This window comes from Panthera leo, chromosome A1, assembly GCF_018350215.1.
Source record: "Panthera leo isolate Ple1 chromosome A1, P.leo_Ple1_pat1.1, whole genome shotgun sequence".
In the NCBI taxonomy this organism is placed as follows: domain Eukaryota; kingdom Metazoa; phylum Chordata; class Mammalia; order Carnivora; family Felidae; genus Panthera; species Panthera leo.
Window position 1 is genome coordinate 204,114,420 of NC_056679.1, and position 23,349 is coordinate 204,137,768.

Here is a 23,349-nt window from a genome sequence, read left to right on the forward strand (position 1 = left end):
ATACCAGTCTCTTAAAATTAAGTCAAGGTAGTTTTGAATAGAGGTATTAGGTACTTACAAATCGGGTGTTTAGAATATTTACACATTTACAAATTCTGAGTGATATCCTGTTCCAACTTGTAACGTAGGCGTGCTTGGCTTCTCTGGAAACTAGAAAACGTTAAGATTGAATTCAAAATAAGTATTTCAGAAATCTTACAGGTGAAACCCAGACCTGTTGCTAGGCAACCTGACAGAGTCCCAAGTGGGGACCAACTTGCCTCCCACACTTGACCATCTCTCCCCAGTGGTGGGACGCGGAGACCTCATTGGCTCCCGTCTCCTCTCACTAAACTCCCATTGGTCGGAGAACCTCTCACTCCGTTCCTGTTGGCTCTCGCTGTCTCTCGCCGCTCTGTAATTGGCAGGCCGGCTCTCGGGCCACCCCACGTCACTCTCTCACCCCACTTCCTCGGCCCTCCAGCTTTATCCCCGCCCCTTCCCCCGCCCTTCCAGCCACGAGGGAAAACCCTAGCAAGATCCCGCCTCTAGTTTTCTTCGGATTGGTAGAAGCCGGGCTGGGGGGCGGGCGCTGCCGGGCTACTCTGTGGGCCACGATTGGCTGCTGGAACCACTGTCCAGCCTCCCACCGACTGCCGGCCTTGCCGGAGTCGGGTGGGTCGGCGGCTATAAAGCTGGTGGTGGAGGGGAGGCCCCGCGTACTGCCCTTTCGTGGCTCGCTCCCTTTCCACGACCACCACCCGGAGGTCACGTTTGGGTGAGTGCCCCGCGCGGAAGAGAGCTAAGTTGCTGCGGCGCTGCGGGTGGGCGAGGTGAGGGCCGAGCCAAGGCGGTGTCCTTGACTAGGCCCGTAGGAGGTCCTGCTTGGTTCGGGTGGGGAGGAGGTATGGACCCGGCCCGAGAGGAAGGGGCGCCGCGAGCAGGGCCGTGAGGGGCCTCCCCTGCCAGGGGCCCTGGGGCTCACCGCGGTAGGTCTGACGAGGGGCCGAGGAGTCGCAAAAGGGAGAAGGCGAAGGGGCGTTGAGGGCTAGGGTTCTAAATGACATAGCCAGGTGCTGGAGGTGCCGGGGACATGGCTGTGATCGCCGGGGGGGGGGGGGGGGGGGGGGGGGATTTGGGGGCAGGGAGGCGCATCAGGAGGGGACGATGAGCTGGGCTGCCAGGACGTTCCTGGAGCTCTGGGTTAAGGGTGGACGCTGAAGGATGGGGAAGATTATAATTAGATGGAAGCTTGTAGGTTGGCAAGTGGGTGTGTCCTCCTGCAGCCACATAGAGATTTGCTGGGAAGTGGGCATAACTTTTTTCCCTGGCTCAGGTGCAAGAAAGCATCACAACCGTGATTTAGCCTGGAGGAATACTTGGGCTCTTGACTGCTTCAGGCAGCTTGCTTCAGCTATCACAGATTCCGCCTCCCACCTTCCCGCCTCCATATTTTTTATGCCCATATTAAAAAAAAAAAAAAAAAAGGTTTCCTTGGTGTTCTGAAATCCCGTACCTCCCTCCTGCTAATAGCTTCGGGGCCAGCCCGACCTGATATGGTGATGTAATGGGGAGGCACCCACAGGGCCTTCACACCCAGTGGGTTTTGGATTAAGCCAGGGACATTTCAAAGCCAAGTATATGGTGTCTTTGAAAAAGGTGCGTCCTGCTTTGACCGGTGGTGGAGAAAAAGATTACTCTCACCTACGCTGGAGGAGGGATTTGGACAACAGATAATGAGATTGTCTCTGCTAGTCATGTTTGCCCTATGGCCTTGGCCATCACAGGCTTTTTTTCCGAGGCTCACCTCTGGGGCATGTCTTCCCTGCTCCTGATGCTCTTGTCATCCAGCTGCAGTAGAAGGAAATGTTCTGGCTGCTGCTAAGTAACATTTGCTCGATTACACGGATGAACTATGAAAAACAGTGGCAGGATACGTGACAAAATTAAGACAAATGGAAGTGCTCATATAGTTAACAGGTTTATCCTTCTGCGATGGAGCTTGGGCTTTCATTGTACAGATTCTGTTAGAAGGCGGATTGGAAGTCCTTAACATGGATCTGTGCCAAATGGTTCTTTGCATCTTGAGACGTCTAAGCTGTTTGTGTTCTTTCTTTGATCAAAACTTTGTTTTTAAAATTTCAGTTATTTTTGTGGGGTGAGGAGGGTAGGGATAGCATATTTTATGGAAGAGGAGAAAGACTTTATTTCCTTAGTGTTTAACCTTTGCAAGTCTCTTTCTCCTAAATGTGTAGGTTTATCCTTTATTCAGTTCTAGTTTAGTCAGGAACCCCAGTTCTCAGGAAGGTGTTTCCGAAGGGGGGAAATTATGGGATATTATGTTTGAGGCCATAAGAGGCCACATCATCTACTGGTAGTTTCTGGGCCTTGCTTTTTCATTTTGTTTTCTTTAAGTATTTATCTAGAGTGCTTTTATATCTTGTTATTCTTTTTTATTTTATTTATTTTTAATTTACATCCAAGTTAGTTAGCATATAGTACAATAATGATTTCAGGAGTAGATTCCAGTGATCCATCCCCTGTGTATAACACCCAGAGCTCATCCCAACAAATGTCTTCCTTAATGCCCTTCACCCATTTAGCCCATGCCCCCACCCACAACCCCTCCAGCAACCCTCAGTTTGTTCTCTGTATTTAAGAGTCTCTATGTGTTGTCCCCCTCCTTGTTTTTATATTATTTTTGCTTCCCTTCCCTTATGGTCATCTGTTTTGTATCTCAAATTCCTCTTATGAGTGAAGTCATATGATATGTGTCTCTCTCTGACTAATTTCACTTACCATAACATAATACCCTCTAGTTCCATCCACATAGTTGCAAATGGAATACATTGTTATTCTTAACTGTGGGAATGACTAAGATTTTTTGATTGAATTGAGATTTTAGCTAGCTTTTCTGGAAGGAAGTGCAAAACCCTGATATTGATGTAATGTGTGTTTCCTGGGTACCCTAAAATTATTTAAACCCATAAAGCAGTGGAGCTGAAAGGAGATGCAGTTGAGGTTCTGGTTCAAGGAATTTGATTGGCTATATATTCAGAATCTATATTTAGTTTCATGTAGAAAGGAACAGAGTCTTCTAATTTTATGTTGGGTTACTAACAAACCAAATAGAAGGGTGTGATATTTTTATGTTTCTCAAGATGGTGGGATAGATTCAGAAGGTTTGAAAACATGTTACCCAATCTAATGAGAGGGTGATAGGACTCAATTCTTAATAATCTATTCATTCTGACACTTGGCATGTGATGATCAGTTGCTGTCTGTCAATCGAGTGTAGATAGAGTAGAGGAGCTTACAGGCTTCATCTTGGCAGGGTGTGTGCCTGGGGATGTATACGTATGGGAATGTTGGTAAGACCAACAGATGTCCTCTTATTCCGTTTGGACTCCTTACATTTTTCAGTAGAAAGCCACTCTTCTGAAACACCTTCTAGGCACTATTTGGTGCTGCAGCTCATTTACAAAGCGATAGCAAAAGGAACTGACTAATGAGGGCTGCTCTGTGTACTTGAATCTAAACGATTCGTCCTCTAATTGTGATAACTCCAAATTTAGCTCCTCAAAAACTGGCAGTAGAATGCCCTTTACTCCAAGGTCTCAAAGGGATTTCAAAAGAATCAAAATACACCCCCTCTCCCATTAGGAGCCTAGGAATCTAGTATGGATAAGAAGACTGTCAATAACTAGTTTTCCATTGAGAGTAGAATATGAAGACTTTGAGTGAATCACATACTTGCCGAAGAAGTGCGGGACCCTGATGAGAAAACTCTAGGAAACCTTGCTGGAAGAGGTAGCTTAGAACAGGGCCTTGAAATAGGAGTAGAATTTATAAGCAGACCAGTAACTCTGGGGAGAGGCAGGAATGTCTGTTTTTTACTTAGAGAACTAGACCAGAGTGTACAGGCGTTGCCAAAGCCTTCACCGTAGTTTTGCTTGCTTGCTCCTAAGGGAGAAAGATGGCCAGCTCTTTCTCATGAGAGAGGATGTCCTGGATTTCTCTCCTTTTATAGCGAAAAAGATCAGCAGGCAACTGCTTACCATTTATCATGGACCAAACTGTGTGCTGGGTGAACTTTTCTGACTACTTGTTTGAATCAAGGCTGTAGAGGGATGCCAAAGATGGAATTCAGAACTCTGAATAAACCCCAGGAGAAAGCATCACTGCATGAACCTGGTTGGCCCTGGCAGTCTCGGCAGTTTTCAGTTTTAATCTTTGCCAAACTAGAAGTGCCTATATTGGGCCTCTGGAGGCTCCAAACGGGCTTTGTGGTAACAGTGCCCAGCCGCTTGCTGTTTATTAACTGCTTATTATCCTGACCCATGCTGCTCCATGATTTGCCCTGAAGGGACCTTCTGTTAGAAATATGCTGATGATCAGCTGGAGACTTTGGCCTTGCTGTTTCAGTCAGGACAGAGAACCCTTCTAGCAGTTGCAGAAGAGAAAGGAAATCCCTTTCTAATGGGTTATTCCCCAAAGTGGCATTTACACCCCCCATTTCCTTTCCTGGTCTCCTGGCCTCTTCTTCTCCTGGGAGCTTAAGTAGCACAGCAGTCCTCTGTGAATCTTTTTTCTTGTGTTTCTTTCTTTGCTCTAATGCCTTTTTCTCTGTCTCCTTTTCTTTCCCCTCTTCTCTTCCCTCTCCTCTCTTTCTCTTCCCTCTCCTCTCTTTCTCTTCCTCCCCTTTCTCCTCCTCCCTCCTCTTCTCTCTGCCTGTCTCCCCCCACCGCCCCCCCCGAATTTAAATAATCAAAATTGAAAGAGGGAATATTGGAAGTTCAGGAGAAATTTCCTTGGGAAAATAGTGTCAAATACATATGCCTACATGGTTTCAAGAAGAAATATTACTAAGTTATTTAAATAGTCTCAACATGGAAGGGGAATCATGTTTTCCCCTCACCAGTGAGGACTAGTCCCTGTAGTCTGCTTAATTTGCAGGTTACAAAAGCATAATTGAAATAGCAAAGAACAAAATGCAGGTTATTTCTCAAAGTGTATGTATAATTCTGTAATCAAAGAGATCTTTTGAAAAGTTTTTTTTTTTTTTTAATGTTTTTTTATTTTTGAGAGAGCATGAGCAGGGGAGGGGCAGGGAGAGAGGGAGGAGAGGATCTGGAGTGAGCTCTGCACTGACAGAAGAGAGCCCGATGTGGTTCTCAAACTCACGTACCAAACTGTGAGATCATGACCTGAGCCAAAGTTGGATGCTTAATCAACTGAGCCACCCAGGTGCCCCAAAGAGATTTTTTGGAATGTAGTAGTCTTATCAGGGTTTATTTATTTGGGGTGGGGGGGCTAAACTTAATGAAATAAAAGGAACTAAATCTGGGAGGAGCTCTTAAATGTAATCATGTAAAAGAAATAAATCTTTACTAAATTATTTACTAAAAATAATTCAGACTACTGAATGCGGTCTCTGGTTAATCAGTCAAGGGCAGACGCTAAATTTGCCAATAGTTACATAGAGAGAAAAGGTAATTGTGTTTTCGTTAATATAGGAACTATTGTCTCGAGCAATACTCCTTCAGAACAGATGGCCTGAAGAAAGTGCTCCAGTGTCACCTTCCCATTGCATTTCCACATAATTTAAATGATGATAAAGCTTAATGCTCGTTTGTCTTGATACTGCATGCTTATCTTTTTAACACAAGCACTATAGGGAAAATTACTTTTTAAAAAGTTGGGGAGGGGGAGGGTGGACCTGTTGAAAACTAGGAGCACAAGATTAAATACAGGAAGGTAATTAGGTCTTGCTAGAAAGATACATATTTCATTTGAAAAATTCTAAGAACTAGGATAACGATGAGTTGGTGCTTGATATTACAAAACATTTTTTAAGCTTATTTATTAATTTTGAGACAATGAGAGCACAAGAGAATGAACATGAGCAGGGTAGGGGCAGAGAGGGAGAGAGAGAATCCCAAGCAGGCTCTACACTGTCTGCACTGAGCCCCAGTGCTGAGCTGATATGTGGCTCAATCTGACGAACCCGTGCAGTTATGACCTGACCCCAAATCAAAGAGTCGATCATTTAATTGACTGAGCCACCCAGGAGTCCCTTCACTCCATTTTATAGAAGAGGAAATTGAAGCTCAAAGAGGCACAAATCACTAAAGCCACCAACTCTTAAAAGTGTAGAGCAAGCTCTTGAATGTATCAATCTCATTACTCCAGAGCTTGCTAGTCCTGTACAACTTATTGATATTTCTTTCCTTCAATTCTTAATAATTCAAAGTTAGTAAAGACAACTAATAACTCTCCCAGCATCACACTTGATTTAAAACCTGAATCGGTAATACGAACTTCGTATGTCAGGTCATTACCGGGACCGAACCTACCATTATAAGCACTAATGAAATAAGGCGGAGATGTTTAATAAGCTTTAAGTACCATTTTTCCAAGCAAAGTCAAATTTGTTCTATGTCATGTGATTGGGCAAGGAAATGCTTATTTCAACACACTTGGAATTGGAGTCATTATTTGAATTCGTGTGGTGGTTTATGACTTTAAAAGAAGTTCTTATTTGAAATTCCTAGCGCCTGAAGGAGGAACCAGAGTGACAGACCTGGAGACTGCAGTCCTTTATCCCTCACACAGGTATGGCATCCTGTCGTGCTGCCGAAGGAAAGCGTTCCTCTCCAACAGAAGGGGGAAATTTAATTTTCATCCCAGGGCTAATAGCCATTTGTGTGCCCCACACACTCTTAAAATCCATTACAGAGTTATACCTTATCTTCAAACACGAGTTAATGCTGTAGTGCCTTGGGAGACCATTCAATTTTGTGATTGTCAGACTGATGTTTAAAATCTAGAAACTAATTTTTTTAAGAAGTGTGCCTTTTCTCTCCTTTTTAAAATTTTGAAAGAAAATATCTGTATTTTATTATAAATGCAGAATAGAATCCCCATTATCTCACTTACATATTTTTTAATTGCACATACAGTGCTCTGAAAAATAACAAAGTACCTTTTTATCGGCAAAAGGTTAAAAATATTTGAAGGTGATTTTTTAACTGTCAGATCTTTTTTTAAGTTCATTTATTTTGAGAGAGACAGAGAGGTGCGAGTGAGGGAGGGGCTGAGAGAGAGGGGAGAGAGAATCCCAAGTAGGCTCCATGCTCAGTGCAGACCCGACAGAGCCCGATGTGGGGTTCGATCCCTCAACTGTGAGACCATGACCCAAGCTGACATCACGAGTCAGATGGTTAACCATCTGAGCTACCCAGTCATCCCTAAACTGTCAGATTTTTTTTTTTAATTTTTTTTAACGTTTATTTATTTTTGAGACAGAGAGAGACAGAGCATGAACGGGGGAGGGTCAGAGAGAAGGAGACACAGAATCTGAAACAGGCTCCAGGCTCCGAGCTGTCAGCATAGAGCCTGACGCGGGGCTCGAACTCACGGACCACGAGATCATGACCTGAGCCGAAGTCGGCCGCCCAACCGACTGAGCCACCCAGGCGCCCCTAAACTGTCAGATTTTTAAACTATATTCTATTTAGAGTTTTTTTTGTGATATTTAGAATAGTGAATTAACCCATTCTGTATGGAGTTAACACCATAATGTGAAAATCTGAGATCTTTAGCTGGCTTTTTTCTTTTCCTTTTTATAATTTATTTTTGGCCTGCTTCAGAGAGCATTGAGAGGACAACACAAGAGCATATGCTTAATAGGATAGTTAAAAGTAAAGATTACAGATCAGAAACTATACCATATTTTTTGTTGTTTGAAATGCCATGGAAGCAATTACTTCCTTGTATTAATTTTCCATTCTTTTCCTACTTAATCTTACTCTCCCTTAATTTCAACCAAAAGCTAAATATTTCAAATTAGATGGCTTTTTATTGGGAATATAATAAACATCTTGGCCATCAAAACCCCTCAAACAATGAGCAATATTGATTGAGTCAGATACTGTAAAACTTTTTCCATACCAAGATTAGGGTCATGATTGACTTTCAACCTGATGTGAGTGGGTTAGTTAAGCTACACTTTTTACCCCAAATGAAACAAGGTACTTAGTTAACCCCTCGAAGGTTTAAGAATAACAGAGTTATACCTTATTTCTTAAGTACCGTAATATAAGAACTGATCAGAGCTGGTCAGATTATGGTAAATATGGATTAATTCTGGGATCAAAGCCTTGCATTATGGCTTCTTATAAACTGGTTTATACCTTCAGAAGATTGTATATACTTGTCCATTTTCTTTCCAAAAGCGTTGCAAGCTGTTGGGCCAGGCAAGGGAAATCGCAGTGTCCTCCGGACATTTAGAGCAGTTTGGAGAGTTGTAAAGAACCTAAAGTGTCAGCTTGTGGGAAAGGCTGGGAAGGTGGGTGATCCTCCTGCCCCTGGTGACTTTGAGGATAGCATGTAGGAGGGGTTCCTCTTCTAGGGATATGGACTGGTCTTTGTTTTTAAACACAGTTATAGAACTCTTTTCTGTGGATTATGCAGAGGACTTCATGTTATTTTACTATAAACTGAGAATCTGCCTAGTGACATTTTAGTTCCATTATGTCTTTATTTCAACTTCAGTGTAACGCAGTTTAGATGATCATAAACTGCTAGGTTTCCAAGGAAGAGGGGAAAGAATAGAAGAAGAAAACAGATGCCTCTCTGTTCATGTAGCCAATTTGACAGAATGTCTGTCTCGTCATGACGGTTGAGGATAGAAATCTGGGAGCCATCCTAAACACTTCCTTCTTTTCTTCTAGTCAATCACAATTTCTGCTAGTTTTTTGCTTCCATATCTTTTGAAGCTGTTCCTTCTTCACCCATCATGTAGTAATTGCTCTGGTTCATGACCTGTCTTCTCTGGACTGCTGTATCTGCTCCCCAACTCACATCTGTTCTCTACACAACACCAGTGATTGTGCAAAATGTTGACTCTCAAACTTTTTTGACCATGACCCTCAGTAAGAAATATACTTTATATTGCAACCCAGGGTATGTGTGAATAATTGAAACGTAATTTTCATGAAAAAATTCTTAAATTTACTGTGTGCCATGCAATCTGATGTTTTCTGTTCTTTACTATTACATTTTAAAAAATGTTGTTTGCCACCCACTAAATTGATTTCCAGAGTTGGAAAAACACTGATCCGAACACTAATATGACCCAGGTCACTCCTGTTTAAAACCTTGATGGCACCTTAATGTCTTTATGATGAAGTTGAAGCTCCTTACCATTAGCGTAGCAGAACTGTTATGACCTGACCCTGACCTAGTTCTACTGACCTATTACTTGTCTGATCTACTCCCTGGGCCTCACATTTCACTTAGTAAATTAGTAAAACTTTTCATAGTTCTTTGCTCTGTGCCTTTATGTATGCTGTTCACCCTGTTGAAAATCTCCTACCACCATTTGCTTCTGTAGAGCTTTACTGATTACTCCTTACTCATTCCTAAGACTCAAGTCAGCACCAGTAACCAAGAAGCCTCTCTCCCCACTCTTGCCCCACCACCACGTTGGGTTGGGTAGTTCTCCATAACATAATCTGACTGTCTCTGCTGTTTCACTTGTTTAGTATTAGGTGTTTGTATCTTACACACAAGGTGGTGAATATTTATTTGAAAGGGCAAGGGTTATCTCCTGTGAAACTGGTCCCAAATGTTCGGCATATAACATGTTGTCATTGTTTAGGTGAATAAAAAAACATATACATAAGATTCTTGTATTTAGAAGGAAGATTCAATGATATCCCTTAAGACCTTTTTTTTTTTTAATGTTTATTTTTAGAGAGAGTAAGCATGATTTAGAAGGAAGATTCAATGATATCCCTTACGACCTTTTTTTTTTTAATGTTTATTTTTAGAGAGAGTAAGCATGATTTAGAAGGAAGATTCAATGATATCCCTTAAGACCTTTTTTTTTTTTAATGTTTATTTTTAGAGAGAGTAAGCATGATTTAGAAGGAAGATTCAATGATATCCCTTAAGAGCTTTTTTTTTTTAATGTTTGTTTATTTTTAGAGAGAGTAAGCATGATTTAGAAGGAAGATTCAATGATATCCCTTAAGACCTTTTTTTTTTTTTTTAATGTTTGTTTATTTTTAGAGAGAGTAAGCACGGAGGAGGGGCGGGGAGAATCCCAAACGGGCTCTGTGCTGTCAGTGCAGAGCCTGACGTGGGGGGCTTGATCCCACAACCGTGTGATCATGACCTGAGCTGAAATCAAGAGTCAGACACATAACTGACGTAGCCCCCTAGGCGCCCCACCCTTAAGACCTTTAACTTAGATTTTGTGATTATATCTCTAGGGGCTTATTTTTTAAGTTTTAATATACTCATGACTTGATGGCTTATGGGCTCAGAGTAGATTATTACATGATTTAAGGATAACCTCTCTGTTATAGATATTCTGTCAAGATTTCCATAATTAACAACTCACTATGGCTGTAGTTTGTAATTTGTTATACCTGATAATATACCAGAGTTTGCAGAGTGGCAGAGGACAAATGACATAAATATAGGATCTTATTTTCACGTTTAGGAGTCAAAGTAGTGAGTTGGTCAATGCTGTAGAAGGTTGGTGAACCAGTAGGACCCAGGTAACTCTCATAAACTAAGACCTTTAGGTCAACGAAAACCTGAAATTCTGTCACCTAAATAGCACCTTCTAATTGTGTGATGCCTAAAAAGGAAATTGAGTTGTAGAAGTTTATCTTTTTTAAGTTTACTTATTTTGAGAGAGAGTGGGGGAGGGGCAGAGAAAGAGGGAGATGGAGAATCCCAAGCAAGCTCCATGCTGTCAGCACAGAGCCTGGTGCAGGACTCGAACCCACCAATCGCGAGATCATGACCTGAGCTGAAATCAAGAGTTGGATGCTCAACTGACTGAGAGCCACCCCGGCTCCCCAAGTTGTGGAAGGTTAAACAAAGAAAAGGTTCTTTCTCTAAAACTAACAGGCTGTGCTGTTCTTCAAAGCCTGACGACTATATTCCTCTGACTCCTGTGCCAGCTGGGTTCTGGGTAGACTGCCCATGGAAGTACTCAAGAGAGATTGGAAGGTGGGGAGAGGGGCGGTCTTGTTGTTGTCAGTGGTCAGTGGCGGTGGCAGGAAGGGTTGGGATGGGAGGGGTATCTTGGCTCTAGCTCGGTAGCAGAGGTGCTAGTGCTGACAGCCCCAGCGGCTTCAGCAGGAGTGTGAGCTCTGGGGATTTGAATAACCACCTTCCCCTTTTTGCTCCTCTAGCCCAGCCAACAAATTTGAAACCGTTTCCCTCTATTAAATTCTCCCCTGTGAGAAATAATTTAGAATAACTTCTCTTAATGAATACAATCTCTTAAAAAAATTGAGACTCTGATAGGTCATGTGACTTGCCCGTAGGCAGGCACGTAGCAATGGTGCTGAGTGGCTAGCACATTTATTTTACTGTTAGTAAATAAATCTAGGCACTACTGAAAGTATGTATAGTGTGGCAACAGTTTTCTATAGTGCCCTCTTTAAAAAAAAAAAGAAGGGGTGGTTTTTAAAAAAAAATTTTTTTTTAACGTTTATTTATTTTTGAGACAGAGAGAGACAGAGCATGAACGGGGGAGGGTCAGAGAGAGGGAGACACAGAATCGGAAACAGGCTCCAGGCTCTGAGCTGTCAGCACAGAGCCCGATGCGGGGCTCGAACGCACGGACCGCGAGATGGTGACCTGAGCCGAAGTCGGCCGCTTAACCGACTGAGCCACCTAGGTGCCCCAAGAAGGGGTGGTTTTAAGAGGTGTTATCTAGATGCCACATAAATAATATATGGATTACCAGTTTTCAAATTTGAATCAGTTTTTTTTTTTTCCCTGATTTAGAAGCTAAGTGATACCTTGTGATCATTTGTTGCCTATATACTGGCTGTAGAAAGTATAGGATATTGGCATATCACCCTGTGATGGGTCCTGGAACTTATTTTTGCTTAAAATTTTAATCATATGGGTTCTGGGTGAGGGAGTGGGGTTCTTTATAATAACAGGGGCCTTGTACGGATTGATTTGGTAGACTTCTATAGTATGGCTTTTCTTTAAGTTTGTTTGTCTGTTTGCTTATTTATTTAGAGGCAGGGAGGGGCAGAGAGAATCCTGGGCAGGCTCCACACTGGCAACTCAGAGCCCAGTGCAGGGCTTGAATTCATGAACTGTGAAACCATGACCTGAGCCGAAATCAAGATTCAGAGGCTTAACCGACTGAGCCACCCAGGCGCGCCTGATTTAACAATTTTTAAAGTCCCTTAAAGTCAATAGCTGTGAATAATCCATATATCTATGATGAGTGACTGACTGACTTATTTAAACGTTCTTGGGTGGCCAGGAATGGATTAGGTACTTGAATTCTGATTTGTGGACCATATTACTAATTGTCATTGTATTTTATCTTATAGTTCTTTACCACAGAAGAATCTTATTTGAGTTTTCTTTACCTTTAATAATCATTTCTTAAATCTAAAGAGGTCCAGGGTTTTGTTTGTTTTGCTTTTTAAAGATTTTATTTTAAGTAATCTCTGTGCCCAGCATGGGGCTCAAACTCATGACTCCGAGATCAAGAGTCGCACGTTCCATCAACTGAGCCAGCCAGGCACCCCTGAAAAGGTCTAGTTTTAAATCAGGTGCAAATCTTTGTAAAAGACAATAATTTTAAATAATAGTATTCCATTCATACTACAATGACTACTTTCACGTATTAAAATTGCCCCTAATATAGTCAGTGGTATTGTAATAGCATTGGTGGTGACAGATGGTAACTACACTTGTGAGTGGGGCATATTGCATGGAGTTGTCGAATCTCTATGTTGTACACCTGAAACTAATGTAACATTGTGTGTCAGCTATACTTCAGTTAAAATAATAATAATTATTATAAAATAAACTTGACTGCCCTAAGTAAAATATACTAAACTTAGAACCTAAATTAACATTTTGGGTGATAGTTGAACTTTTAATGTTGATGTCTTAAGTTTGAACTTGACAATCTGGAATTTATAACCTAAAACAACATTTTTTTTCTGTTTTTCTTTCTCAAGCTCTTTCACCATGCCTGGGTCACTTCCTTTGAATGCAGAAGCCTGCTGGCCAAAAGATGTGGGAATTGTTGCCCTTGAGATCTATTTTCCTTCTCAATATGTTGATCAAGCAGAGTTGGAAAAATATGATGGTGTAGATGCTGGAAAGTATACTATTGGCTTGGGCCAGGCCAGAATGGGCTTCTGCACCGATAGAGAAGATATCAACTCTCTTTGCATGACTGTGGTTCAGAATCTTATGGAGAGAAATAGCCTTTCGTATGATTGCATTGGGCGTTTAGAAGTTGGAACGGAGACAATCATCGACAAATCGAAGTCCGTGAAGACTAATTTGATGCAGCTGTTTGAGGAGTCTGGGAACACAGATATAGAAGGAATAGATACAACTAATGCATGCTATGGAGGCACAGCTGCTGTCTTTAATGCCGTTAACTGGATTGAGTCCAGCTCTTGGGATGGTATGTTACATGTTATATGTTACATGTTATTCCAAAGAAACTCTCCTTGAGGATGCATAGGCCCAAACGACCTTTTAATTAATGCCATGTGCAATCTTGCCGGTTACGCTTGTTTGAATATGCTCAGAAATATAGCTCTTTCAACTTATCTGAATTATAAACTTGTTATCTTTATCATGTAGGACAAAATTATAAAAATTTGGAATATTTTTTCTTTGCCAAAGATGAGGAAAGCACATTCTAGAAAAATAGAAGACTTCAGTTTATATGTGTGATATTTATAGTGGTGATCACCTTCTTATGTATTAACAAAAATATTTTTCAGGACGGTATGCCCTGGTGGTTGCAGGAGATATCGCTGTCTATGCCACAGGAAATGCTAGACCTACAGGGGGAGTTGGAGCTGTTGCTCTGCTCATTGGGCCAAATGCTCCTTTAATTTTTGAGCGAGGTGAGTGTTTGAGAGAGCATTTCTTTTTTTATTAGCAAAGTGTGCCAAGAAAGTTGAAAACAGAAACAGAAGCCGGTATTTACTGAGTGTTCATTAAATGCGGGTACTGCCTGCTCAGTGCTTTGTGTTATTGTATTTAGTCTTTACAGCAATTTTATGAGGTAAGTAATGTCATTCTCATTTTACAGAGAAGTAAGATGGGTTTAAGTAACAACCAAAAAGAGCAACTGGCCCATAGTCACTCATTAGTGACAAGTTTAATTTGTTTTCAGTTCAGTAGAGCAATTGTGATGTCCCATTTAGACATATGAAGCTTGTGTAAAATGTTGCAATGAAAGAAGTCTTAGGCCCATCCATGGATACTGTTGTTTCATTTCAATTACATGTTGGTCTCACCTTGTGATTTCTATACTGCAAGTGGCAAGAGTAGATTATTAAGGAAAGTCCCCATATAATGGGATATGCTTACTAACATACAAACATCAAGAAGCAGAAATACATATCATCTTCCTTTTTTGTTCTAATAGGACTTCGTGGGACACATATGCAACACGCCTATGACTTTTACAAGCCCGATATGCTTTCTGAATATCCTATAGTAGATGGAAAACTCTCCATACAGTGCTACCTCGGTGCATTAGACCGCTGCTATGCTGTCTACCGCAAAAAGATCCGTGCGCAGTGGCAGAAAGGTGGGTTTCATCCATTCTCCTTGGTTTTGGTATCTGTTGAGGGCAGTGTGATATACTAAGTATCTTTAGTGAGATGTTGCTTTGTAGGAGTGTCCTTTAACCATTTCTTCCTCACCTACCAGATTGCATTTTCCCATAGTTTTTGGGAATGTGTAATTTCGGAAAACAGGTAAGCTTTGGAAATGAGGTATGTCTATGCAAAAATACTTAGATTTATCCTCAGTAAAAAATTAAAACTAGGGTTAAAGAAAGTGACTTGGGGGCACCTAGGTGGCTCAGGCAATTAAGTGTCCGACTCTTGATTTCAGCTCAGGTCAGGATCTCACGGTTCATGAGTTCGAGCCTTGTGTTGGGCTCTGAGCTGACAGTACAGAGCCTGCCTGGGATTCTCTCCCTCCCTCTGTGGCCTACCTGGGATTCTCTCTGCCCCTCCCCTGCTTGTGCTGTCTATCTGTCTGTCTGTCTCTCTCTTTCAAAATAAAAAAACTTGAATTTTGTTCATCTTTTGACAGAGGTACTTTTATAAGGCTTTAGTTTGCAACTGTGATCCAGAGCAAACTCTAATGAAAATAAATTGCTGAAGTGACTCCCTCCACCCCATAGGTTGTTTGCATTTGACCTGTGAATTCATACTTGTTTTTTCAGTGTCCTCATTAATCTCTATCTTTAATCCTAAAAAAAGTTCTTGAGATATATTCAAAAGTACAGTATTTGAATTAGTGCTATTAAAACACACAGTATCCTATAAATCAGGCTTTTTCCATAAACTAACTTCGCTTTATAGAGGTTGTGAGAGAGGGTTAAAAATTGAATAACATAGTAAGATTGAATAACATAGTAAGATTCATGGTGGTCCTGGAGAAGAAGCATTCTTACATTGTGTAAAATGTCATACTGTTTAACAGTATTTAACAATACAGTGATTTTCTAGCTTTTTATTAGGATCCATAGTGAGAAGTACATTCTACTTTGTCTATGCTTGCTAAACGGAAACAAAAATATCATGAAATTACTCATCCATGCCACAAGCTATACAGTTTGCTATTTTCTACTGTATTGTCTTTCATTAAAAAAATACTCTTAGGTTAAAAAAAAACAAAACAAAAAAAGCTGGCCCCAACCCACTAAATTAATTACAGACTCTTAAGTATGGAAACAGTGATGTGGTAGTGGATATTGTTCTATCTCTGGATGTCTTTTTGATCTGCATTTTAAGCCATTAGAGATTATTTCATTATACAGTATATTTTTGGTTGCTTTTTAAAGATATAAGAACATCGTAGCCTTGTTCTAAAATCAGCCTTCCAAAGATAGTGGTTTAAATGAATTTCATAATTTCTTTGTGTTTCTCTTTCAGAGGGAAATGATAGAGATTTTACCTTGAATGATTTTGGTTTCATGATCTTCCACTCACCCTACTGTAAGCTGGTTCAGAAATCTCTAGCTCGGATGTTGCTGAATGACTTCCTTAATGACCAGAACAGAGATAAAAACAGTACCTATAGTGGCCTGGAAGCCTTTGGGTAAGAGGAGTTGTTGTGATTTTTTTTCCTTCTGTGTGAGAGTATCATTATTTTTACAGACATGAAAATTTTAGAGTCAAAAGGATCTTAAAAGTCATCTAGTCTAACCCATCTATGTCATTAGTGAAGAAACGGAGTCCCAGGCAGGAGGTGGCTTATCTACATGAATTCTTTAGTTATTTCTCATATTTTCTGATTTCCTCCTTTTAGATCTGTTCCTGTTGTCACCATAATAATATAGCCTGATGAGTGCTCATATTTACTACTACAGCCTCTTAAATCTTTTCCCTGCCTCTCAAGTCCCTGTGCCCCATCCCATCTCACACGCTGCCACTATCAAAGTCACCTTTCCTACTCCTTCCACATTTTCCCCACTCTTGGGGCTCCCTAGAATGCCATGCCTGTTCCTTCTTGCCTGTGGCCCTTCTACGTCTAATAAAATTCTACTCAACTTTTTAAGACCTGGCTCCTGTAATATCATGACTTTTCTAACTAAGTAGACATTATTATGGACTTGAAAGAGTAGTGTGTTCAGCTTGGTGACGACGAAGCTTTAGTGAGTTTATAAACCCACTAGAATTAAGTTGTCTTAACATGATTATAAAAAACTTCAACCAAAAAGACTGTATGTGTGCAACTGTTACATCTTCCATAACCATTAGCATGTTGCTACTTGGCTTTTAATAAATAAGGAAACTAAATCATACACACAGATTAGAATATTAGTTACGTCCACTAGTATAATAAAAATGTAGTCTTTGAGCATTGTAAGATGGTCTTTTTTCTTAATCTTTCAGGGATGTTAAATTAGAAGATACCTACTTTGATAGAGATGTGGAAAAGGCATTTATGAAGGCTAGTTCTGAACTCTTTAATCAGAAAACAAAGGCATCTTTGCTTGTGTCAAATCAAAATGGAAATATGTACACATCATCGGTGTATGGCTCCCTTGCTTCTGTTCTGGCACAGTAAGTACCCATTTCGGCTGCTTCACTCCTCTCATTTGGGGATGTTCAATTTCGAAGACTGAAGCTGCTGGCAGGCATGTTGTTGGCAGGTCACAGGATGACATTTTATTGCTAGGCTCTCTACCTACTGTCCATTGACCTAAAGAGAAATGGGACGAGGCTGCAGTTACTCCTGGGTACTTCGTTTCATACTGGCTTTCCTGGCTGCTGTTCTCGTGGTCTTCTTACTCTTGACCCGCAGTTGAACTGTAAATCCCTGGTTGGCAGAGTAACTTATTTTATGACACGATAACTTTCATAAAGCCCCATCATTCCCAAAGAGGCGAATAGTCTTGTTTCCAGTGTGCTTGTTGTAAAGCACTAGGTTGGCTTCCTGCGGCTACAGGATGAATTTTGACTCCCAACTCAGTCTTCCCACACCTTGTAGTTTTAGGTCAGTGGGACTTTTTCATGACATTTCTTCCCTCTGCGCAGGTACACGCCTCAGCAGCTGTCAGGAAAGAGGATCGGTGTGTTCTCTTACGGTTCTGGCCTGGCTGCCACCATGTATTCCCTTAAAGTTACACAAGATGCCACACCAGGTAAATGCCAACACTCCCAACGAGTGTGTATCGAGAAGCTGCCGTACCAGGGTCCATTCAGCGGGCTTCCCAAGTGAGCGCTTGAATCTGTCCCGCAGATAATTACATTTGAATCTTCATCACTTCTTTCAACGTCGCCAGAGTTTTACTCTTGAATGATCTGCCTTAACTGGGTAAATAAATGGCAGGATTATGTCTGAGTTGGGAGATCTTTTTCCCTCTCATCTGAGTCAGAAAAAATATATAATGAGCTTAAAAAATCTTATTATGGCGGGGTGCCTAGGGGCTCAGTCAGTTGAATGACCATCTCTTGATTTCAGCTCAGGTCATGATCTCATAGTCTGTGAGATCGAGCCCTATGTTGGGCTCTGTACTGAGCACTGAGCCTGTAGCCTGCTTAGGGTTCTGTCTGTCTCCCTCTGCCCTCCCCTGATCACGAGTGTTCTCTCTCTCTCTCTCAATCTAAAATAGAAAGAAAGAACACAGCACTGCACTATACTTCCTCTTCCCCAACAGTTTTAAAAAATATATTTTTTAGAGGTTTTATTTATTTTTGAGAGAGAGCTCAAGGGGGGAGGTGCAGAGAGAGAGGGAGATAGAGGATCAGAAGCCGGCTCCGTGCTGACAGCAGAGAGCCTGATGTGGGGCTCGAACTCACAAACCTCAAGATCATGACCTGACCTGAAGTCGGATGCTCAACCGACTGAGCCACCCAGGCGCCCCATTAAAAAAAAAAAAAAAAAATCTTATTATGGCACAGTGTTTGACTTTTCCTTCTTCAGCAAGTAACTATTTTTATCCTTTGTGTCAGTTTTAAAGCATTTATAACCAGGGGATATAGGTAGGGAAAGGGATGCATATCTGTTTACTACAGGCAACTTTTGAGTCTGATCATACGAGTAATAGCAAACCGTTTCTTTTTGGTTTGGTTTTATACTAAGATATTTGATTTTTATAGGTTTCTAGTTTTTGGCTTATATTTTGAGAAACTTTTGTCCCTTCCCTGAGTAGGAAGGAGCAAAACATGGAAAAAAACTGGTGGAAGACTTGGCATTACTCTAAGACTGGATCATGTATTGACCATAGACAAGTTACTTATAGTTTCAGATCCCAATGATTTCCCGACTTGTCTATTGTCTGATACCAAACAAATGTCATAGGGAGGCTGCACCAAACAAATACTATCATATCTTTCAATTAAACAATATCAGGTAGTTCTACAAGGAACAAAAAGTTGTTTTTCCATTTGGTAGCATTTTGTTCAGGCTTTGGGGCATGCTACTTTTGTCTTTTAATTTTGGTGTTTACTGTTTTAGGGTCTGCTCTTGATAAAATAACAGCAAGTTTATGTGATCTTAAATCAAGACTTGACTCAAGAACTTGTGTGGCACCAGATGTCTTTGCTGAAAACATGAAGCTCAGAGAGGACACTCATCACTTGGGTAAAAATACTAAATTGTGTTTAAACATTTAGGTATATACCCAAAAGCCTATTGGAGGGCTCTAATAATATGAAACATGTTACATGTAAGATAAGGATATCTAGGCTTTATTCGATACTAATCCGGTATCAGTAAAAATTGTGGGGAAATACGCAACTTTTTATCTCTAGTTTTATTACCAGGTGAATTGTATATCATAACTAACGTTTCATATTCTCTTCCTTTCCTTTAGTCAACTATATTCCCCAGAGTTCAGTAGATTCACTCTTTGAAGGAACATGGTACTTGGTCAGAGTGGATGAGAAGCACAGGAGGACCTATGCCCGGCGCCCCTCTCCCAGTGACGATACCCTGGGGGAAGGAGTGGGACTTGTGCATTCAAGTACAGCCACTGAGGTGGGTAAAGCTCGTCGTGCTTGCTCTCTGCCTTTGACAGCGTAAGAAATTTCCATCCCCACATCTCCGGGGGACCCGAGACTGAGCCACCTAAAGGAATGTTGAGAAAGCAGAGTAATTCAGAGCTAGGGCTCTGGTGTTGGATTCCAGCTGTGCCATTTTCTACTGTATGAAGTGCTTTGCACTCAAATTATTAGCAGTTTGAAAATGGATAGTAAATACTAGGTTTTATTAAGAATACCAACATTTAAAGGAAAACTGATGTAGAGAGAAGGCTCATTTTGTGGTAATGTCTTGGTGAGAGAGGAGCCCCCCTCGTCTCTTCAGGCCATTGTCAAATCTCTATAAATTGTCAAGCAGCAACAATAATAGCAATGATTTGAATTCCTATTATATGCTAGAAACTTCATTTACATTTTATTTTTTTAATGTTTATTTGTTTTTAAGAGCAAGAGAGAGGGGCGCCTGGGTGGCTCAGTCGGTTGGGCGGCCGACTTCGGCTCAGGTCATGATCTCGCGGTCCGTGAGTTCAAGCCCCGCGTCGGGCTCTGTGCTGACAGCTCAGAGCCTGGAGCCTGTTTCCGATTCTGTATCTCCCTCTCTCTGACCCTCCCCCGTTCATGCTCTGTCTCTCTCTGTCTCAAAAATAAAATAAACATTTAAAAAAAAAAAAAAAAAAAGCAAGAGAGAGAGACCAGGGAGGTACAGAGAGAAAGGGAGACAGAGAATCCTAAGCAGGCTCTGTGTTGTCAACGCAGTGCCCGATGTCGGGCTCGAACTCACGAACTGTGAGATCATGACCTGAGCCAAAATCAAGAGTCAGATGCTTAACCGACTTAAGCCATCCAGGCGCCCCTATTTGCATTTTCTAATTTAGTCCTTACAAAATCCATCTTGAGTAAATGATGCTATCCCCATTCTACAGATGAAGCTGCAAGAAGTTAGATGATTTGCCAAGTCAAGGCCACGCTTTAAACTAGGGACTTTATGACCTTGAAGTCGCTTATTTTATCTGCTCATCACAAACTTGATGAATGCATAGGCTCGCTTCTTGCTCTTACACAAATTAGGTAGCAAGTCGTGGCGCTAGAGTGAGAGTTGGCAACGCAAGAGTAGCAAGTAGAATACTGTGTATGGAAGGTGTCGGTGGTCTTCTCTCCCTCGCTCTGAGTATTTGTGTATTACTTCACCATTAGGTAAAGAATCGCTATTTAGTTCCTTCCCTGAAAGGTTCTATAGGATATGTGTTTAGCATCAACCTCTCCAAAGTTGTCCTTTCTCAGGTTTTTCTTTAATGAGAATTTTAATTAGCACTCTATCTCTAAAAAAACCCCCAAGGAGTCAACAACTCTTTTTCCTTCGATTTTAGCACATTCCAAGTCCTGCTAAGAAAGTGCCAAGGCTCCCTGCAACAGCGGCAGAACCCGAAGCGGCTGTCATTAGTAACGGGGAGCATTAAGATACTTGTGTGAAGTGGAAGACTTCAGTGTGGGTTCGGGTGGGGGGTATGTATGGGAACAGTTCTGGGAATGGGATGTCTGGGGACAATTTTAAAGGATTACATGTTATGTAACTTTTTATGTGACTGACATGGAGCCTGGAAAACTATCGTGTTCTTGGGAAAGTCTCTTTGCTCAATTTGCTAACATGCTTCCTGTCGTGGTCTAGCCAATGCTTAATGTACCGGAATGATGTTTAAGGGCTCTGTAAACTTCATACCTCTCTGGCCATTTGTATGCATGAAGCTTAGTTTTTAAATGTGGTATGACGAATTGTGCGCTTTGGGCGAAGAAAGCAGAGGTACTGGTCTCCGATTTTAATTTTTTTAAACACGTAAGAATTTTGTACTTTGAACAAACAAGCTTACTGAAAGTACCTGTGGTTTTTGAAAAAAGTTTCTAGTTCAGGGCGTATGGTCTTAAAATGTGATATGCACAAACCCTGTTTAAAAATGGCAAGACAAACCTGCTCTTTTTCTATAATTTATAAATCCTGAAGAGGGAGAAGAGTTGGGATGATATGGCACTGGTTCTGGAAACCGGAATGTCGCTTTAAATCCAGGCCAGCAGGGATGAGTTATTGCAATGACCTCTGTGAACAGAGAGATGCTAGCCTTGAGTGGACGTTTGGCATAGACAGCGTGCTGCACTGGGAGCTATGGCTGTACCTCTGGGTCTGCTTCTGGATCGTTGGCTCAAGGTGGATTATGCCGAACAACACTGAGATGTCGGTGGAGCTGTGTATGAGGAAGTGTTGGGATCCTTCTTTGCACCTTATTTTGAAGAATAAGTAAAACATCTTTCTGGCTGCCTTTAAAACTTTTAAAACAAAATGGAAGGATGAGGCAGGGCATTATTAGGTTACTTCTGATGCTTCAGTGTTACAAATTCAACTTAAAGACTGACAGCCTAAATTCATGGTGTAAGTATTCCTTTTTTTTTCTTTTTTTTTTTTTTTTTCTTTTTTGGGTGTATTTTCAATGAAAAAAACAAAAAAAAAACACAAAAAACTGCAACCCACGTTTTTATATAGTATGACCAGCCAAAAAGAGTATTCCATTTCAAGTTCTGGAAGTAGGATTTATAAAGCATTTTTTTAGACTTTCACCTTAAAAAACCAACAAAAACTATCACATAGGATGAATAAGAAGACTGGTTAGATCGTTTTGTAGATCTTCTTGGTGCTGAATATGACATGAGCCTTATAGATTGTAACATAGAGATAGTTGGAACTAATGTACAGAACTCAATTTTTTAAACTTTATTTGCTGTTAAATTCTGTGAAGTTTCAGTTATCTCAGATAAACTTACACAAATATGAACTGTAATGTTTCAGATTGCAAGGTAATATGTAATGTAGTGTTTGTAAAATACTCTTGTCTAATATTAACTAGTGGTATTTTGATTTGTACAGTCATAATTTGTTAAAATGACTTCATTTTAACATCTACTGATGTAGATTAATAATGTAAGTTCACATTTAAAGATTAATGGGAAAATGGTGCATGTAATACTTTCACAAGTATTGGGAGTTTGGTATGTTTTGAAAAGAGTTAATTTAACTTTTGGGTGTCAGGAAATGGGTTTCTCAAAGTCCATTGCCGGCAATGGGCAAGCCTGGTGAAATTGTCAGAGCATTAACTGTACACCTCATCGACAGTGAGGTGAATAACTTTGAATAAAGTTTTAGAGAAATATTTCAGATATTTGAGTATTCTTTTTTTTCCCTCCTGAACTAAGAATTCAGGCAAGAAATCAGCCAAGGTGCTATTTCTAAATATGGGCATTTGTTTCATTTCATTTCATTCATTCACTAATTTATTCATTCATCACTCAGCAAACATTTGAAAACCTGATATAAGCAAGGCACTCTGCTTAGGTCAGAATTAAAGAGTTATAAGGCATAATGTCTTGTCGTCAAGGAGCTATTCATCTAGTGTGGAAGAATTTGTACTCATAATTTATTCTTACCTTTTAAACAAAGTGGGTGGTCAGCATGTATAAATTTGGCTGTAAATATTTATGAAGAGAGTTACTGTGTTTTCCCGGAAACAACCTAAGATTAAGAGTTACCAATTAAAGATCAAACTTTACAGCCAATGAACTGCTTCCAACCAGCAAGAGCCTCCAACGTAAGAGTCACGTGGTGCTGGTGCTCCCAGGGGTTTTATAGAGAGAATTTTCACATTGGCAGTAATACTGGACCAGATCATCTCTAGGAGCCATATCAACTTTTAGGATTGTATGAATTAGGAATTAATCCAGATTATTTGCTAATCCCAATCAGCTCATATCATCGTGTCATGTCTACATTCAATACTTAGTGATAATTTCTTAA

At 40.8% G+C, this 23,349-nt stretch overlaps 1 protein-coding gene across 2 annotated transcripts; it reads left to right on the forward strand.

The window, feature by feature from the left end:
* The first annotated feature begins 518 nt into the window (after positions 1-518).
* HMGCS1 (3-hydroxy-3-methylglutaryl-CoA synthase 1) lies at positions 519-22,708 on the forward strand. 2 transcript variants are annotated; one of them, XM_042950492.1, is made up of 11 exons: positions 519-757; positions 6,534-6,594; positions 13,002-13,459; positions 13,785-13,910; positions 14,438-14,602; positions 15,960-16,125; positions 16,923-17,093; positions 17,568-17,674; positions 18,991-19,116; positions 19,349-19,512; positions 20,882-22,708. In XM_042950492.1, the coding sequence occupies exons 3-11, from the start codon at positions 13,012-13,014 to the stop codon at positions 20,969-20,971; spliced, it is 1,563 nt and encodes a 520-aa protein (XP_042806426.1). In that variant the 5' UTR covers positions 519-757; positions 6,534-6,594; positions 13,002-13,011; the 3' UTR covers positions 20,972-22,708. The 2 variants fall into 2 exon arrangements, with proteins under 2 accessions (XP_042806426.1, XP_042806434.1); XM_042950500.1 differs by lacking the exon at positions 6,534-6,594.
* The last annotated feature ends 641 nt before the right edge of the window (positions 22,709-23,349 follow it).

Coding starts and splice junctions, on each gene's coding strand:
- HMGCS1 (XM_042950492.1), top strand. CDS start 13,012: ATGCCTGGGTCACTTCCTTTGAATGCAGAAGCCTGCTGGCCAAAAGAT. Junction 14,603..15,959: donor CCGTGCGCAGTGGCAGAAAG/GTGGGTTTCATC, acceptor TTTCTCTTTCAG/AGGGAAATGATAGAGATTTT. Junction 16,126..16,922: donor AGTGGCCTGGAAGCCTTTGG/GTAAGAGGAGTT, acceptor TTAATCTTTCAG/GGATGTTAAATTAGAAGATA.